We start from the raw sequence: 20,775 nt of genomic DNA on the forward strand, positions 1-20,775 counted from the left end.
TCTTCTTATACATTAGACGTCGATGAAGAGACGTTGTCTCTTCATTGACGGAGACGAAGATTCGTTTATTAGAGATGGTCGCAGGCTCTTTATTTTGTCTTCAGATGATCACTATTGCCAAAAAGGGGAGAAAGAAAACCTAGGGATTTGGGAATGAAATGATCACTTTTCAAAACTTGAAAACTTTGGATGGGCTGAATTGTGAGATTTTTAAACATGAGGAGAACAATATGATAAAACTTTAATTTTTGAAATTTTTTTAGTAAATGATGATTTTATCCCTAACCTTAACTGAAATTTTTAACAGAAATTGAGTTATAGGTGGTTGTTTAGGTTTTTGAAACCCCATAGATTTGTATGTGTCTTTGCATTAAAACTTGGGTGGAAAATAGTCTTTTGGCCTATTTTTAAGACATAAAATATATGAAATATATAAAACATAATTTCAAAAATATTAATTAAATAATCGACAATCTAAAAAAACCAATTACAAATTTTATTATTAATTTAATTAAGATCTTATAAATTGTAACTCTTTTAAGTTTTAATAAGATAAAAATTATATAGTTTTATATAAATAAAGTTTTATTGGTTTTAAATAATTTGTCTAGCTCAACAAGTTTATGAAATTTGATTGAATTTTGAATAAATCTATTTATATAAATTTAACTAGATTATAAAATCGAATCAGATTATAAACTAGTTTATAGTTTAACTAATAAATCGAATAATTCGATATAATTTTAAAATCACTAATTAAGGCTCCTTAGCCACCTTATATTCTAAATCCTCTATTGGTGACATGACGAGAATATGAAAGAAGAAAGTTGGGTGGCTCAAGAAATGCCCATAAACTGGACCGACCACTATAAAATTATTTATTCATGAGCTACATGTTTTCGTCATTTTTCTTCTGTTTCTTCTGTGTACTCGGTGTCCTCTTTGACTTTACACAGGGAAACAGACTTACATCTATCAAGTCTATGTATAGACGTGTGCATTTTTTAGCAAATGGGAACTGGGGTCGATGGGAAAGTGCGAAAGCTTTAATGGGGGGCTGTTTCTAGAGGACGGTGAAGAGCAAAGGGGTCTACTTCTGGACTTACACCTGAAACAAGGTTCACATTTTTAAAAAATCAACATCATTGTCGATCTTTCCTGGAGATCTGTTTGTTAAAATCTGAGTATTTTTCTCAAAAATCCCGGCTGCTATATGACCTAACCTCACTTATTTCTCAATCATATATGCAACATGTTTTCCACATTGGCTTGGGTCGGAGGCATGTCTTTTACAGCTAAGCTAAGTTCCGAATTTGTTAATTTTAGGTTTATAGATCTTATCAAAAAGAAGGGAACAATGATAAAAAGTAATGACAATTTGAGGCATATAAGTAATAGGTGATAGGATGTTCATATGGGAAGAAATCTCATGGTTGTTGAGGATTTTGCAACGTTTAAAGATTCATAGAGATCAAACGAACTAAGTTTGAGTTGACAGTTATTTTCTTTCGCACAAAAAACACTACTTCGATGCAACTAAGTTGCTTGATAAAAAGGAAAGGTTGAATCAAGCCATGATGTATCTACATGATCTTGTTGTTAGTTAGTGTTAGTGGTGTAAGAAGCTTGTGAAAATGAAACGTGACACTTGCACAATTGAGATGTGGGAGGATTTGAAGAGTCAAAGCACCAAGTCTATCTCAAGAATGTGGAATGTGGAATGTGGATTGTGATGCAACAAAGCAGGTGGAGTTGAAACACATTCTTTTAATAATTGACCATGTCAAAGAGTTTAAGAGTTAATTACCAAGATTGCGTGAAGTTGTTGGGCGCAAGTTTCATACAATTTACAACAAAGTGAAGCCATTAATTGAAGTCCATTTGAGATGGTTCTAGGTAAAGGCATTAATTGGGCCAAATAGTGGAAAAATGACCCAACCTGTTACAGTAACATGTCAGGTCGACCCATGAGCCTTTCGAATTGGGTCTTAGGTCTAGACACAAAACCCGTTATTTTTTACATAATTAATGACAAAAATTAATTAATAATTATAAGATAAAAGTATATTTTTTTATTAAAATTAATGAATTGATCCGTTTAAGATTGGATTTGACCTTACGAATATTGAGTCAAGCCGTGGGCCTTATGAATTTTATAGACATGTTTAGCCTAGCTCAAGGGCCCTATAGGCCACGTCAAAACCAACTTGGCCTACCGACACCTCTTGTTAAAACACATCAATATCTTACATAAGTGTCTCATGATTTGAAAGTTTTCAAAAATTGACACAAACAAGCTGACATTGTGAAATCATATTTGAACAAGGCAACCATAAAAATGAAGAAATGGGACTAAACATGTGGAGTTTTCTGTAAGGAACATGGAATTTTTAAAGATTTTGGCCGATTGACACAAATTCATATGCTCACTTCATGAGGGAATCTTGTCGAAATATGGTGGTCTGTTTATATTATCATGAAGGTTGGAATCATCCTTTATCAGTTGGGGATACCCATGAGACTTTTACTTAGTTTTCCATGTGAGTTGCTTTAAGTCATATCATCCGAACATGGAAAGGTTAAAAAAAAAAAAAAATCCAAACGAGTACAATTTGGTGCCACTTCTGCCTATGTAAAGGACATAGAGACCATTATTGGCACGAATAGTTTATAGGCAAAGTTGCAATCCAAATCTTGAGTATCTCATGAAATGGATGAGCTTAGTCAATTATGAATCGAGTTGAGAACTTGAGCATGCACTATGATAGTTTGAAAGTAAGATTTAGGAGTTTCCATATGCAACTTTACGATGAGGGAATCACGTTATTAGGTAAGGGATAATGTCATTTTCGACATAAACTCAAGTTCTATGAGACTTAATTTGTTGATTTAGATCTTTGATCTTAAATCATTATAAAATATGCAAAAAAATCTTTCTAACAACTTTTAGAATATCTCAATACTACAAGAGACATATAAACCAAAATAGGCAAATAGAATTACGGTGAAACTCCTACTTTGATAAGACAAATCCAAGTCATCCAGCTAAATAAATGTATAAATATAAATTGTTATAAATAGCTAGTTTTAGTTGAGGTTATTCATTCATTTTAAGTATGGATATGCATAATTTGGTTCAAATTATAAAATCATATCGAACCATTTAGAAATTATAATTTGGTTTGGTTTGGTTTAATAAATTTTTGAAAAATAATTTACAAACCGTAAACTATATTTTTTTAAAATACATATATATAATTATATTTGATAGAAATTTTAAATAAATAATTAGGTGTGTTACTTATTTTTTCATATTTATGTTATCATTTTCTTTGTATGTACATTATATATATATTTTACATTTATATATTATTTTTTAAAAGACTATGATTCTATTAATTTTAATAAACAAGATATATTTAACAATAAATAATTTTAATAAATTTAAATCGTACCCTAAGCTGAATCAAACCATATTTTTTCTGTTTGGTTTAAAACCCTAGTTTGATAAATTTTTAAACCATTTTTGTACTTTGGGTTGAAAAAACTCTCAAAGTATATTAAATCATATTGTGCATATTTCCATGTAGTTGAAGGAAATATAATAAAATTTTCTGTCATATGTTCTTCTCATTCTTTGTGTTCTTAGTTTCTTCAAGAGCTTATGGGTTTACTCAAGTTAATTTAATGTCTATCTTGTGATTGTGCTTAGAGGTCCCATGATTCAATTTGGATAGTGATGACACTAGGACTACTTTGTTAAATACAAGTTTTAATGAGTCTGCATTTATTCTTTTAACCAATGTTTTCACATCTAGATATTGATCCGGTCAAAAGGCCAGTTTGACTGATAAACTATTTAAATAAGTATGACAACAGTATTTAATCAAATGTGGTTTCTGGTGGATATTATTTACCTAATAGACTCATTTTCTTTGTCACATGAAGGCTGATATTTAAGTTAGCAACCATTAAATTGGGGATAAGAAAAATGATTAATGGCTAAAAGCTAAATGTGACTAACTGCAAAACTTTGAAACTAGAAGATTTTCATCATATTTTTCTTCTTCCTGAACTGAGAATCCATATGTGCAGTAATTTAATTTAGTAATGTACACTGTCCCGAGACATCAAGAAGCAAAAATCGGGCAGATGGTGTTACCTGAACCATGGCTTTTGATCAGAACATACATAAATATGTTACAACAACTGAGGGGAAGCTTTAGAAACTGGTATGCCAGATAGCTTCATCGCCCTCCCCACAGCGCTGGTGTACCTCCTCCATTCTCTCTACAGACTTGCAGACGCCACTGCAGCTCCAGTCAAACGATGCGGCACAAGGGTTCCCTGCTTGAGCTTTCCATTCACAATCTATCAACAAAACATTTAATATGTCAGATGACATGGAAACAAGAAAAAGACGGCAGCAGAAATAAACGAGAGAAACTTAGCAGGTATACCGGGGGCAGTCCCACAGCAAAGGCTTCGCTCATCAATGTGCTCAACGTCAAGACCGATAAACCAAGATCCTAGAGAGACATCTTCATTTGCATATCTATGGAGTATATGCCTAAAGAAGTGAAATCATAGATGATTAATAATAAGAGGAAAAAAACACCAAGTAATTGATAGAGAACACAACAAGAATCCTCAAATATGTATATTCACATATCTATGAAGTATATGCCTGGAGAGTAAAGTCATAAATGATTAACAGTAAGTAAAGTAATGAGAACAGATCGATGCTAACCGATTTACTGAAATATAGGTGGCCAAATCTTTAGAGATTGCATATATTTGTCCTGTTGCATGCCTAAAATACTTGTTTCCCTCCTCACCAAATTTCCAATATTCTGGTTCATGGTACTTGACCCCTCTACATATCATACCCAAATGTATATTAGATGAATAATAACTTAAATTTATAACCAGAAGAATTCACAAAACTGAAAATTTGATTCCTTACTTTTGTGCCAGGACAGGTCCAGATTTCATACAACCAATATAAACTCGGGGTTTTGATCTATGGCGTGCCAGTGTAGAACCAACCATACCTGTTAAATGTTCAAGTTATTCACTGACCAGGAAATAAAATCTATTCATGGTCTTTTACATGTAGAGAAGAAGCTTTTGAAAATGCGGATGCACTAACCAAGATTTACATGTACATCATCATCAACTTTTATGTAGAAGTCAGCATCCCACTTAGCAACAGCTGTTGAAAAATATATTTGGGTTTTGGATGACAATTCATGATAGCCTTCTATATGATTCTGCAACAAGATTAATGAGACTCTGCATAAGTTTCACAAGTGATTCATAATTTGGTCTTACCGTTTTGAAAATGAAAATAAGATTTTACAATATGCCTTGTTTGAATTTGAAATATCAGTCCGAAAAATTTTCCCTTTTTAAGGATGAAATAGCTAACAATTATAACAAAAAGGTTTTCCATCTATTAGTTCCATTTAACTTCATTTCCTAATCATGACCAGCTTCTTGAACAAATTGAAAATGCTCTATTTTCCCTTTGGATGATGAAAAGATTGTTGTAATCATGTATTAAAACAAGAACTAGCAAATCAGAAGTTTCTTCATGGGCTTGGTGGATCAGGGAAAGATGGTGAGGACTATGTAATACTATATATAGCCTGCCTCGTGAATTGAGATACGGCTCAACCAGGTGCCAAAAATCTGAGCAGTAAACATACCAGTCGTAGGAAATCCTTATGCAGCTCTTCCTCTGCATCAATAGCACGATCCAACACACCACCTGGGCTTGCACTGATGACCACATAAATTAATTATTATATTTCATCCTAGCTATCATTATGCGGTAAGCTAATAGTATGACAATCACTTGCAATGTCAAGCAAACCAACCTGTGTCCTATAACAAACCGCATTATGATTCCCTTCTCTTTCTCCAACCTTTTTAACTTCTCTCCTAACAAAAAATGGCCAATTATTTCAGCAACTGCCAATGATGTACAAGAGGAAAGCAGTAAATAATTTTGTATTAAACCTTTAGGCATCCAAGTATCTCTAATTGAATCTCTTCGCTTTCTACTGCTGAATGCAGTAATGATTCCCATAACAAAGAAAACCTTCTGGCGTTCCTTCAAATTTTCATATCCTGATTTTGTAACTACTGGAGATCCTTCTTCATTATCACCTTTGGCAGCCCTAGCAGCTGCCAGCTGCATCTCCAACGAGGAAATTGTTTTGTCCAATGTCCTGAGATCATCATAACATGAGTGTATCAAACAGACCATCTTAGTCTTAATGATAATTTTATGTACCCAACCACACTTGGGGGTTTCAATCCAAATTTGAAAAAGATAAATAATTAATTTGTAGAAGAAAAAAAGTGATCCAAAATCCTTTAATATAACTGATAAGCAGGACAATAAACTTACATGATAACGTCATGAGTTTGAGAAACTTGAGAAAGAATGTCCCCTGCCTGGATAGAAGCATCCTGTAGTAATATAAACAATATCATGAAGATGCATTACTAATAATCAGTGGAGCTTATGGTAAAAAATGATAGACTTGTCCTTGCCTTCTTCTCACAATTAATTGCCGGGTTCAATACTTCTGATTGATGCTTCTTTAAATATAAAACCTCTTCATCCCTTTTGATTGGATCAGGAACAGGCCAAAATCTATCAAACAGGTTCAAGTAACTTTTAGTGGAAATCCATATAAGAAGATAGCAATGCTAGTAAACTGAGATCACATAAATGGAAAAGGTATTACTGTTAATGTGTAATGGTGTGTGGCTAATCAGAACATTTAATGTTAAATGAATTTTATCCTAATGACAAATTTGGGGGATTTGATCAAGCAAGTTAGACATGTCTGGCAGAAGTTGGCATATCTTTTATTTCTTCATAAGAAATAGAACATCTCTCAGCATATCCACGGTGATTTTCTGCCAGAATATGATGTTAAATGACTATTAAACTACATTAAAGAAGTGGGTATTGATTAACCATAACCAGTACAGATGTCAGCTAAAGTTGGCATCATCTTCAATTTTTCATTGGAAACAGAACTACTCTGGTCCTCGAGTTCATTATGATTCTACAACAGAATAGTTCTTTTTTTTTTTTTTATGGACTGCATAAACCTTAAACTTTTAGCCCAGAAAATGGTGTTACCTATGAATCCAAGATGAATAGGCACACCTGGGTTTATAAAGATCTCCAATTTCATAAAAAGAAAAAAATGTATGATCCTTCATCCAGGACATTAGCATAGCACCTGCTCATAAGTTACAAAACTTACTTTCTGAGCAATCGATTTAAGTATCAGAAATTTGACAGGCCAAGATGTTTCTCTGGCAATTCTGATTTGTAAACATTTTCTCTTAACAGGCTTTATTTAGTATTACATAAAATCATCTATAAAACATGGTCACATATCAAATAACAACAGCTAATTGTTCTACCAACAACTTAAACAAGGAAGCACTCTCACTTATATAATAGATTGCCATCTTCAACTCCATAAAAAAAGGTAAGTCCAGAATGACCTGGGACTGCAAATATGATCAGCATATGTACACTAATCTCGTAGCACATGCATCTTCATGGCCAAGTTATATATAAGATCCAGAAAACCCAAATGATAGTTAGATTACTTCCAGGAGATACATAACCTATATGCAAGCTAATCTCTTCAGTTGGTTGTCATTAGCTTATAGACCATTTTAATGGCTATCCATTTCAAAGACAGAAACAAGTTTTACTCTCATTTGCAAGGACACCAGCAGGATTTGAACTACCTACAATCCGCCCAATGCTTCACCTAATTAATGGGGTAGGCCACTTGAATCCTTATTATAGGCAAAGCTCTAACCCGAGCAAGATCCCCTTCTCAGGGCACGAAGTTATAAATACAATATAGAATCAATTATCTAAGCTAATGCGGCGAACAAACTTTCCACATTGGATAATCACAAGCCAAATGAGAAAAATCTCTCAGTGTCCAGATGACAAAATCCATGAAATCGCATCACCAGCATAAATAAGTCGCCCAAATCTAATGCCAATCAACCCCAGAGGTCTTACTCCAACTATTCACTTGTTTAAAAATTCATGTATCTCAGCATTAGTGAGAGTAACTTAAAACAAAATTACCTACATAGAACGACAAAGTCACAATTTTGAAGACGGACTTTGAAGAAATTTTGAATTTTGTTCGTGATTCTGTATCAGACAACCAGAGATTCTCTAGTACATTCACAAAAAGAATAAAATTGTTCAAAAAGAAAAGTAATAAGCAGCAAAAAATGAAGCAACAGTATTGAAAGGTTATAAAGCTAATCTAAGAGGTGATCAGCAAAAAGACAAGATCTTGAGCATTGGGGAGAGAGAAAGAAAGAAAAGAACCTGTTGATAACAATAACACCGAAGAAGAAACTAGCACAGCAGAGAACAGAAACCCATCTGGTTGAAACTCCATTAGCTACTTTTTGAGGTCTGTTAATACCCATTTCAACGTATCAGATAATAAAAACTTCACCCTTAAGGAAGCAGCCGCTTCTGTTTCTATTTTTCTGAAAAACTTGAGAGTTACAAAGAGAAGACAAATGACCCCATTAGATTAAGATTAGAGAAAAGGAAAGCATGGAGAAGTACATCAACGAACAAATGCCTGACACAGACTCCATTTCAACCTGTTTTAAAATAAAATAAAATGAAGATGGATTTGTTTTCTCGATCAAAATCCCCCCAGGAATGGCCCTCCTGTAATTATGTTTCTACTTCATGCTTTGTCACAGACAAGAAACTTAAAATAATGCCATGCCTAAAGCCATAGACAACACAGTAACTTCCCATAATACCCCTATGTAAATATTTTTCAGATTTTAAAGTTTTCTTATTTTCTATGGAAACAAAACATTTGCATGAGACATACAAGAAGAAGAATATTAAATGTGTTCATAATTATTATAGGAAGTTCAGAAATACAAGTTATGGATAAAATAAAAAGAGGTGGCTTGTGTTATCAAATTAGTGAGTAGCTCAACCTTCAACTGCCTGTTCCTGATGAATTAACCTGTGAAGGGCCCAAATTATTGTGTTAGGTGGCCAGTGTTTTTTAAAGCTAATGGCAATTGATAGGTTGTAAGGTTTATAGTTTTTGTGTGATGGTTTATGTTTGCATTTGCTTTTAGGATTTAACTTGGATTCTGATCAAAGATCCCACAGTCCCACTACCCTCATCGTATATAAAATCATTTTTTTAGGTTCAAATTATCTCTTAAAAGCAGAGGAGCCTGATTAGAAATCTGCCATGTGAAGCCACTGATATATACTGTTGCTCTCTTTGACATTTGTAGCTGTAGGCTGTAGCCTCCTGTGCTTGGAGGAATGAAAAAAATAATCTTTTACTTGGATTGTACTCTAAATTTGTATATGTTTTCGTTCAAAACTTGAGTTCTGATATTTCCCATGTTAGACACAACTAAAATGCCATGAAAGAGTTAAAGTGGAATTGATTACAGATAGGGCTGGATTCGAACCGAGCCGAGCTCGACTCACAGCCAGCTCGGGCTCGACTTGCTTTATTTAGAGACAGCTCGAGTTCGGCTCGAGCTTGACTTGAGCTGAACTCGGCTCGACTCTTTTTTGGCTCTATTCGGTTCGTTTTTCATATCAAAACGACATCGTTTTGTGTATATATATGGATCAAAACGACATCGTTTTGTATAAAAAAATTTTTAAAAAATTTTTAAAAAAATATGTCCTACCAAGCCGAGCTAGCTCGAGCTCGATCGAGCCGAGCAGAGCTCGACTCGTTTTGGGCTCGAACCGAACCGAGCCAAGCCCGAGCTCGAACTGGCTCGGATCGAATCCAGCCCTAATTACAGAAACCAAGAAGGAAGTTGTGGAAAAAATCAATTACTTCATGAAGGAGCAATTTTGATGAGGATGTTTGGATTGAACAACTAAAATTACCTCAAAAACTGAAACATTGCATTACAAACACAAGTAACATGGTTAGTATAAAACCCCGTAATAGTTCGAATAACAAAAAATATAAAATCTTTAAAAGAAAGGATTAAAATTTAAGATTTGTTAATATTGTATCATGATCAGGGATTTGATCTATGATTTTATGTGTTTAATATGATAGTAATTATTTATTTAATATAATTAATTTAATCTTTAAAAAAATATATAATTTGAGTGAAGTTTCCAAAAGAAACATGATTAACACAAATTAAGGATGATAAAGAGAAGCTTTATGAAAAGGAGAGATGGACTTTGTGATCATAAGAAGGGTACTTCGGTCCAAACAAAAAAGGTGACGGTGCATGTACATACATTCTTCCATTTAAAGATTCAAATATATATGTATTAAAGATAGTAAAACTGAAAAAAGTTGGGGATAACATTGTAATTTGATACTGACAGGGTGTCAACTCAGAGAGACAGGAAAATGGCAAACCCGTCTGCGCATGAATGACACTTGCAAATAAAAGACAGGGCGTCCTGATGAGGGTTCAGATTGAGATTCCAGAATTGAGATTTGGGAAAATACTTGTGTTTTAAAATTCGAATTTAATTAATCAGTTTGACCACGTAAATTATAAACAAGTGTATAATTTGATTTAATTTTATAATCGAATTTAATTTATATTGAAGTATTGATTTATTTAAAATTTTATACTGTTGAATTGAAAAAAAAAAATTAAAATTAATAAAATAAGATGTACATAATACTATGTAAATTTTGTGTGGCAAAATGTTTATTTTCTTCCCAAGTTTTTTGCAAAGACAAATGACGCCCGCAAGGTTTTCAAAAATTTAGACACTCACCAATGGACTAACTATTGTTAAAATTATTTATTAGGGTTAAAGATAAAATCGTTATTTTATCAATTATATTAAAGAATATATAATTTTTTCATTTTCCTCCGATTTTGAAAACTCACATTTCACCCTCAACCTCATAATTTGAACGTTAGCTTTGGATGATCATCCACAAAGACCATTCTTCAGCCATCGATGCGATGAAGATGCGGCCACTAACATGTGCATCCCTCGTCAGATTTGAACAACGCGTGATGATCTATCGCGTTCATGGTCGAAGAACAATGGTCGCGTCCTTGTCTAGGTTGTGAGAGGGAGTGCCAACAAATGGGAGGTTGGCCAAAGAACGTTGTTGGAGAAGGAAGGGAAAGAACAAAACCCTAGGGTTGAAAAGATAGCTTTTTAAATTTTTGGATGATGGAAAAAATATTAGTTTTTTAAAATAAAGAGGGATAATGGGACAAAAATTTTAGTTTTTTTAATATTATTGTTTAATGACAATTTTGCCTTTATAGTTAACAATAAGTTTTAACAGAAATTTTATAACAAGTGGGTATTTGGGTTATTAAAACTCTATGAGCATGAGTTTGTCTTTGCACTAAACCTTGGGTAGGAAAAAGTCTTTTGGCCTTTTTATCTTGTTAAAACTTAAAAGAGTTACAATTTATAGGATTTTAATTGAATTAAAATTCTATAAATTGTCTTATAATTCATCTTCATCGGTCAATTTCATTGGTCAGTGATGGTTAGAAATAGAGCAAAATTGAGAGAGAAGTTAAGAGGGCGGGAGGAGGGAGAACGCTGTTGTCACCATCTTTGATTGTCAGCAGTGGTGGCTGGAAAAATCTCAGGAGAAAATATTGATTTTTCAATCTTTGAGTAAAGAAAATTTGTTAAATTTTTAAACTTAGAGGGGGAAATGTGATAAATTTTTGGTTTTTTAAATATTTTGATAAATAACAATTTTACTCTGATAATAATAGCAAAATTTAACAGATAGATGAATATTTGAATTTTTGATCGTTAGCAGTTGAGAAGGTAGGTTTGTATCAAATGACCCTTTTGTAAGAATGTATATTTACCAAATGACAGATAGTCCAACGCGTATATATTATTGAATAAAATCAACAAATCTTACAAATAAATCTTTAATTCAATATGAGATATCGTTATATAATTAGATAATATGATTATTCATTTTTTACCCATTTTAAAATTATTTAATCACAGTTATATCAAATTATATGAGTAAATTATTTAAATTTATTTATGTATATAATATTATTCATACTATTTTAAGTATTAAGTATTAACAATGATTGCAAGAATGCTAGGAGATTATATAGTCAAATATACAATCAGTTTTAATGTGGTTTGGTAAGAAATATTAACAATTTTATGTCGTATTTTTTAAATTGGATTGAAATAATCGGTTTGATTGATTAAATCATGAATCAATTTACAATTTAATTCAATTTTACAATCCAATCCGATCTTTATATAATTATTAATTTGTTTAAAATTCGATTAGATTTGGTAAACCATTTGAATCAAAAAAACTATTTAAAACTAACAAAACTGAGTTTATATAATACTACACAAATTTTATTTTATTAACAATTAAAAAAACTATAATTTGTAAGATCTTAATTAAATTAATAATAAAATTTGTAATTAGTTTTTTAATCTATATTTAAAATTACGTTGGATATGTTTTATGTTTAAATAACGTGGTAAATATTTAATATTATTTAAAAAATATATAATAATTTGATAATAGATTAAATTAATTAGTTATCTAATTAAATCACGAATCAGTGAGATAATTAATTTGATAACCGATAAAAATATTGGTTTACGTGGTAATGATACTAATTTAGTAATGTAATCAGAAAGCTAAAGTGCCAATTGAAGTGTCTTTCATTTAATTTTTCCACTACCAAAAATTTATATCAACAGAAATTAAGAATTTATGTATAATTGTTTTGATAAATTGTAAAAATGTGTGACTTGAACGGGTCGTCTTGATCTCAATATGGCATATAGTGCCCCCCTTTATTTGTTGTTTTTTTGATTGAGTAGTATTAGGTGTCAAAAAGACTATTTCTCATCTAAGGTATGTTTTTTTTCCAAATTCCACACCCCCCTTCCCCCCTCCCCCACCGTTAACTTTGAAAATTTCATTTGCCCACCCATGAATTGTTAAAATTAACTAAGTCTATTAGTTATATCATTTTTCTTCTCAAACCCTAAAAACTAGTAATTTTTCTCTAACCAAAGTTTTCAAAAACTATATTTTTCTTCTAGGGTTTCCAAACATTCAGATCCATTTTTTCGGGCGATGATTGACAATCTTCAAACACTTACTCTCCCTCTCCGACGACCCCTCTTTTCGATCGTACATCTTCCGACGTTATGTAGTATCGTCGTCAACGAAGACGACTCTTAAAAGGGGAAGACGTCGCACGATTGAAAAGAAGAGATGTCGGGGGGGGGGGGGGGAAGAGACGTCACCTGGAGATTGTCGGTCATTGTCGAAAAATTCAATCCAAAAGTTTGAAAACCCTAAGAAGGAAAATGTTGTTTTTGAAAACTTAGGTTGAGGGAAAATTGTTAGTTTTTAGGGTTTGAGAAAATAAAAATTAAATTTAAGTTTATTTTTTATATTACAGATAAAATGATGATTTTATCATTGAAATCGTTTTTTTAACCGCCCATGGGTAGATAAATGAGATTTTCAAAGTTAATTAGGGGGAGAGGGGATTTGGAATTTGGAACAAAAACATACCTTGGGTGGGAAATAGTCCTTTGGCCAATAATACATATAATTTTATATACAAATAATAACATGTTATTATATGAATAAGTATTTTTAAATTAGATATAAAATGACATTTAATTATATGATAATATATAATTATTTATATATAAAATTACGTATATTATTTATATATATAATTTTATTCATTTTGATTTGATGATATTGTTTTGATCTTAACACGTCAGGTAGTGCCCCTTCTCCTATTTGTTGTTTTTGGGTATATTTTTCTTCCATATAAATAAGTCAAATATTTAATTTTAATATATTATTATTAGATTATAAATTTATGCTCTCCTGTTCAAATATCCTATTTTTACCATTCAAACTTTGTTTGCTGCTACCTTTATAGTCATTAACCATCCACTGTTGATTTTCTCATTGGATATGTATAAATTTGCGGCCAAAAGGCTTAATTTCACCCAAGGTTTGGTCTATTTCTAAATTCTCATCGGTATGGTCTTAAAAGCCCAAATAATTATTATTCTATTAAAATTCTCTATTAGGATTAAAAATAAAAATTTTATTTAATTAAAAATATTTAAAAAAATTAAAATTTTATCACATTTTTTTTTTTTTTAGTTTAAAAAACTATCATTTTCTTCTCATTCAAAGTTTGAAAAATTATTATTTCCTCTATAGGGGTTTTTTCTCCTTCTTGGTCGAACAAAGACAAATCGTCTTCATTCGCTTAAAGAGACGAAGATGACGATAAATTATCTTTGTCGAATAAAAATGATTTGTCTTTGTTCGATGAAAATGGTCAAAGATTGACATGCTTTCGCGAGAGAAGAGGAGATTTGGGAAGACTGGTCGACAGTCGTAATGAAGATAGTCACTAGAGAAGGAGAAAAAAATCTTAAAGGGAAATGGTTACTTTCCAAATTTTTGATAAAAAGAAATTGTTGGTTTTTTAAATTAAGGAGGAAGAGGGGAGATGTAATAAAATTTTAGTTTTTTAAATATTTTTATTTAAATGATATTTTTACCCGTAACTGTAACAAAAATTTTTAATAGAAAGATAGATGAGTTTTTGAAACCATACAAGTTGGAGTTTGGGAATGGCCAAAATGCTATTCCACACCCCCCCTCCCCCGGGGTTTAATGAAAAGACAATTCCCACTCATTAACTTTCACAGACTTAAATACCCACCAACCTGTTAAAATTTACTGTTAAGATTAATGGTAAAATTGTTATGTAGCTAAAAATATGAAAAAACTAAAAAATTATCACATTTTCTCATTTTATTTAAAAATCTAACAAATTTTTTCCACCCAAGGTTTGAATAGTGGTCATTTCCCCCTTAGGGTTTTAATTTTTTTCTTAGATTTTTTTGGTGAGCTTCTTAGTCGCCATCACTCTCTTCCTTCCAACACTCTCTCTCCCTCTTCGATGTTCCCTCTCCCTCCAGACGTCACTGATTTTATCTGTCGTCGAGAAACGACAACAAATCAAGCAAAGAGATTGGGTTTGGCCATTTTGTCCTTCGTTTGTTGTCCTCCTTCATGCGACGTATATCGATATGAGGGTTGAGAGAGTGGATTTGATCCATTCATCTCCTTTTGCCTGTCAAATCGTCAATATGGATGGAGATCGATTTTGCTGTTGTTCCTTGATGATGGATGAAACTGATGATGTCTAAACGAATAGGAAACATCGAAGAGGAAGAGAGCAATGATGACGATAGAGAAGCTTGTTGGAAAAAAAATCTATGAAAAAAATTAAAATCCTAAAAAGAAATTGTTATTTTGTTAGATTTTTAAACTAAAAGAGGAGAGAGAAAATTTAATAATTTTATAGTTTTTTAAATATTTTTAAATAAATAATTATTTTACCTTTGATCATAATAATAAATTTTAATAAATAGATAAATATTTAAATTTTAAAAAATGAGGAGATAAGAATTTATTTTTTTCACACCTTCGGTGGGAAATAGCCTCTTGACCTTTGGAATAGACTAAACCTTGTTGCGAATATGTCTTTCTGCGTAAATCTGCAGATAAAGTCTCTGATGGCCCCGCCACTACACTTTTATTGTCACGGGAGAAGCGTATGTGTGTATGCATCAAAATCAGAATCAGGAAATGGCCCTTTTTTAACCAAAGCCTATGAAATGTACCCACTTTAAACTCTTTTCATTTTAATTGCAGTGGCTGCAGGAACGGGGGCTGTGGAATCCATTTATGAGTAAATAATCGCCTATCACGGTGTGGGGTCGCCGGACTGGCCCGTGATTTTTGCTGATCAGATTCTCATATGCACCTTCATGTCATCTGTCGCTCTCCAAGTCAACTTCAACAATACCTCCACAAAATCAAATTGCGGTTTTCCCTCCTCAATTTCAATCACTCAACTTTAAACTTAAACTCATGTTTATTCATGTAAAAAGATAAACCCATTATGTAAATTCATACAGAATTTTATTTGAGTTATGCGTATTAACGTCTGTGTATGAGTAATCATGATATTATGTCATCCGACAACTCCATTATTTAGAAATTTATAAACAAAGACAACGACATGTCTTCTTCATTACTAATTCAATGCTTATTATATTATTATTATTAGCCATACCCCTTTGATACCCCCTTACTGTGCTTTTTTTAAATGTTTAATACTATATTAATTATATTTAGTTTTTGATTGTGAATGAACGAATGAATGAATGAATGAAATGGGGAGGTTCAGTGCTGTCGGTGGAAGGAACAGAGAGGAGATGGCAATGCCATCACAAAAGCCGATTGAGGCTTCGTTGAGAGGAGACATAGATTTAGTTGCCCAGATTTTGACGCTAGACCCAGTGGATGTTAATTATATTGGGACTGTGAGTTTGAGAGTTAAGTGCATTGAAACTCTGCTTAGAGAGGACAAGGCTGTTGAGGTTGAGATTGAGTTTAGAGACTTGGTCACTGATGTCACTCGTCTTTTTGCGGCTGCTCATTCGGGTCATGTGGAGGTTGCCCGAAAACTTCTGGTATTGCTTGTTTTTGTGCTCTTTCATTCAGTTTAATCCTTAAAATTTATTGTTTTTGGTTGACTCTTTTGTTTCTTTTGGTGGTTGTTTCTTATTTGTTTTGTTAAGTTTTAATTTCTTGAATGACTATGGAAGTTTATCTGATTGATCTCAAGAATATTCATGCCATGATCCTTTTAAGCTCTCTAACTTGAGCATTTGAGCTGCTATTTTGTTAAAATTTTTCCTCAATGCATTAAAATTTTAGTCTTGGTTTCTACGTTCATTTGTAATTAAACTTCTTTTGGTGCAAATATTCATATGGTTCTTACTTATAATAAAACTATATATACTTACGTTGAGTACACAAAAAAAGTACACATTTTAAGTCTGTGATCATGTGATTAGGTAATTTAGAATTGAAAATAAAATAACACTCAATCATATGATGATACATATAAGTGTGTACTCATTTGTGTATTCAAAATGGGTATATATAGTATTGCTTGCTTACTTAACACTGTTGAGGTGAATCAACAGACACTTGCAGTCTTATTATGGGTGTATTAAAGTTACGCATTCATTTGGCAAACTAGCCTTTTATTGCTATGGATGATTAGGTCACTACATGGAATAGTTTGCTTGTGAATCTTTTGCCAGTTCACGCGCATTTCAGTTTGTGAGACCCTTATTCTCTTTTAATTCATATACAGTCAGCTGGAGCTGATGTTAACCAGGAGTTATTTCGGGGATTTGCAACTACTGCTGCTGCTCGTGAAGGTCACTTTGTCCTTATTGACATGCTTCTCAAGGCTGGTGCATCTCAGTCAGCTTGTGAGGATGCTCTACTTGAAGCTTGCCTCTGGGGTCAGGCTAAAGCTGCAGAATTGTTGATCTGTTCAGGGATGATAGGACCTAATGTTGGCCAACACGCACTTGTATCTGCAAGCTGCAGAGGATATGTTGATGTTGTGGCAACCTTAATCAAGGTGTAGATTGGTTCTTCTTCATCTCTGTTGAAATTGGGAGGTATTTGTCTTTTAATTAATCTTTATGTTTGCAGAATGGAGTAAATCTAAATTGCTTGGACAGGGTTCTCTTGCGTTCATTCAAACCCTCATTGCATGCTAATGTAGACTGGACTCCATTAGTGGCTGCAATTGTGAACAGACAAGTTTCCATGGTTAAATACTTGTTGGAGGTAAGGATTTACTATCTTATTCATATTACATTTCTTACTAGCAATCTTGATGTAATTTACTTTTAGGTAGCTTGGGAACAAACAATAATCCCTTCAACTGAGCAATATCATTTATAAGCAGATTATGGTCACAGGATTGTACTACATATTTTTTGCAGCCTAAAGGAATCTGATTTCTGTCCTTTTGACCCAAATTTTTACGTCTAAAATTATGCTAGATCCATTAGTTTTGATTTTTTTTCAAGTATTCCCAACTACTAGCTGTTTCTCCTGTATCTGTCTTTCATTTGGGGAATCCCAAGAAAACTATTTATCATAGTGAGAACAAATAAATTGTGAGTTAACCTGGGCTTTGACTTGTATGCTTAGGCAGGAGCAAAAACTGATTGTTGTGTCAGGATAGAAGCCTGGTCATGGGACATCTTCTCTGGCGAGGAACTGAGGCTTGGTGCATGTTTGGGTGAGCCATACAATGATGTCTGATGTGCAGTTGAATATTATGAATCCAGTGGACAAATTTTAAAACTCTTGCTTGGGCACCGAATTTCATCCCTTGAAAGTCAACAACAAGGCAGAAACCTTCTTTGCCATGCCATTCTCTGCCAGAATCCGGATGCTGTTAATGTGCTCCTTAATGCTGGTACTGATATCGAATTTCCTATAAGGACCAAGAAGGGACATGAATCTCGTCCTCTTCATTTGGCCGCTAGAGTGGGGTGTGTTCTCATTTTGAAACAATTGATATTGCATGGTTGCCAAATTGATTTGAGGACTGAAACTGGGGACACAGCCTCGATGTTGGCTGCGAAAGCAGATCAAGCTGAGCTTATTATTTCTGGTGCTGATTTAGGTCTGATCAACAATAATGGTGACAGTGCTATGCAATTGGCAAAGAGAAGTGCTTTTGGATCCTCTGTAGCCAATATCATCCGGCAGGCTATCATTATGGAAAAGAGAGTTTGTTCCACCAATCTTGAGGTGTTCTCTGTTTTACACTTTGTTACAGCCATGGGCAATGTAGAGCTTCTGCAGATATTTACTGCAACAATCAACAGAGGATATAAATAAGCATGATAAGTTAGGTATGACACCGATTGCAGTTGCTGCAAAAGCTGGCTGTCCTGAGGCTTTCCGGCTCCTCATAAATTATGGGGCTGACATCAATGTCAAGAGCAGGGATGAGCAAACTGTTGCTTCTATCTTGCTGCATAATGCAAATGCTAGTGTCGTATCCCACTTTGAAGAGATACTGCTTGATGCTGTTCTTGCTCATAGGCTGACGGGCTACTCCGAATTTAGAGCACTTCATTTTGCAGCGCAAATCGGAAACTTGTCAGCAATAGTTCAGCTTTTGGCAATGGGATTCCCCATGAATCCTGTGAATGAAAATGGATATACACCTCTCATGCTTGCAGCAAAAGAGGGCCATGCTGATGCCTGCAAGCTTTTATTGCAAAGAGGCGCAGATTGTGGGAGTGCCAACTTCAGAGATGAGACAGCTTTATCCCTTGCTAAGAGAAGTAATAAATCCAAAGCTGGAGAAAGTGTGATATTTGATTTTTTAGCTCGTTCACATGTGCTGCTGGGTGAGGAGCTCTTCAAACACACTCGTGAGGGAAGAGGGTCACCACATATAAAGGTTGCTTGTATGCTCAAATCAGGCTAGTTGACATGGGGAAAGTCTAGTTGGAGGAATGCAGTGTGTAAGGAGGCCATGGCAGGGCCAAGTGCGAGCTTTTTAAAGAATCGGAAAAAGATTAAAACCTTTAGGGTGTTAACAGAGACAGGAAGGGAGATCCATTTTGAGGCTGGTTCAACTTTTAGTTTAGAACTTTGGATTCGTAGTATTAATCTCATTATAAAGGAGCCAACTCCCGGAGTGTCATTACCAAATTTTTTGTTGGAATAAGATAGGATTAATGAATGTGCATATGCATAGTTATTGGCTTTTTTCCCCTTATTTTGTATTCTCATTGCCAACTCCAAAAAATTACATTGAAATATCACAGAGAGGGCCATTGCAACACCCATCGACGAAACTACTTGTATGGCCAAACTGCTCAACTAGTCTCACAGTCAAATAATAAAGCGTATGCAAAGCTGCAGTTTTACATATATTTTCTAGTGTAGTGTTATATGCATAAATAATATGTATTATGTAGTTTAAAATTAGAGATGAAATATCACTCAATTACATGAGAATATGTTGTTATTTGTGTACAAAATTGTGTGTAGTATTCGTACATATAGTTTTATTCTTTCCAATGTCATAAGTCATAGCATAAATGAGGTTGACTAAAATTTGATTTTAGTGCTTCTCAATAAAATTTGCTCTAATTTCTCATAAAAAGCAAGATAACGAGTAATATTACAAATATAAATAAATCTTACTAACTTATCCATATAATTTGATGTAATAATATGTAATTGAGTGATTTTTAAATTAAAAAAATAATCATATCATTTAATCACATGCTAATACCTCAATTTGTATGGATAAATTTGTAATATTTGTTTCATAGTTTTATTGTTTAAGTATAAAACTAATTGTCTGATCGTGTACCCTAACAGATGTCAATGCACATGCCATTACAACTCTTGGTCTCCCTGTTGAATGGCAGTGATCCAAATTCTTTAATGGGTTATTTGAATACAGAAAATCATGGCATGCAATGTGAATTTTCAAGGAAATATGTGTTGGTAGTTGAGGGATCCCATACTCCAACACTTATCTCATATTGGTGAGGAGGCAAAACCCCCATAGTATAGACCTTTTTGATTACACTGATCCATTATCATTCATTTTAGTACTGTAAATCACTGGTTATGTAACTTAATTACCATTTGTTATTGTGCATTACTATGCACTAATATAAATTTTTGATGTGCATAATAAGTTGTCAATTTTTTAGGGGATCTAAGGTTTCTACGATTATTAGTTTAGAGAGAATTATTTCTTTCTCTTTCACCTTGT

The 20,775-nt window shown here is 33.2% G+C and overlaps 2 protein-coding genes across 3 annotated transcripts; one reads left to right on the forward strand and one right to left on the reverse strand.

The window, feature by feature from the left end:
- Positions 1-4,032: 4,032 nt before the first annotated feature.
- On the reverse strand, positions 4,033-8,841 carry LOC123203930 (beta-1,6-galactosyltransferase GALT31A-like). 2 transcript variants are annotated; one of them, XM_044620419.1, is made up of 12 exons: positions 8,686-8,787; positions 8,399-8,573; positions 6,565-6,667; positions 6,419-6,480; positions 6,025-6,236; positions 5,883-5,946; positions 5,712-5,784; positions 5,153-5,273; positions 4,967-5,054; positions 4,751-4,876; positions 4,461-4,570; positions 4,033-4,371 (listed from the first exon to the last, which is right to left on the reverse strand). In XM_044620419.1, exons 2-12 carry the CDS (start codon positions 8,500-8,502, stop codon positions 4,223-4,225), a joined length of 1,212 nt encoding a protein of 403 aa, XP_044476354.1. In that variant the 5' UTR covers positions 8,503-8,573; positions 8,686-8,787; the 3' UTR covers positions 4,033-4,222. The 2 variants fall into 2 exon arrangements, with proteins under 2 accessions (XP_044476354.1, XP_044476353.1); XM_044620418.1 differs by having other exon boundaries at positions 8,399-8,841.
- Positions 8,842-15,721: 6,880 nt separating this feature from the next.
- LOC123204162 (ankyrin repeat domain-containing protein 17-like) lies at positions 15,722-19,761 on the forward strand. The gene is given in 5 exon segments (XM_044620743.1): positions 15,722-16,621; positions 17,314-17,589; positions 17,664-17,801; positions 18,171-18,836; positions 18,838-19,761. Coding segments are annotated over 5 exon segments (2,262 nt in total). The 5' UTR covers positions 15,722-16,312; the 3' UTR covers positions 19,711-19,761.
- The last annotated feature ends 1,014 nt before the right edge of the window (positions 19,762-20,775 follow it).

Source organism: Mangifera indica, chromosome 20 (genome assembly GCF_011075055.1).
Source record: "Mangifera indica cultivar Alphonso chromosome 20, CATAS_Mindica_2.1, whole genome shotgun sequence".
NCBI classification, from domain to species: Eukaryota; Viridiplantae; Streptophyta; class Magnoliopsida; order Sapindales; family Anacardiaceae; genus Mangifera; species Mangifera indica.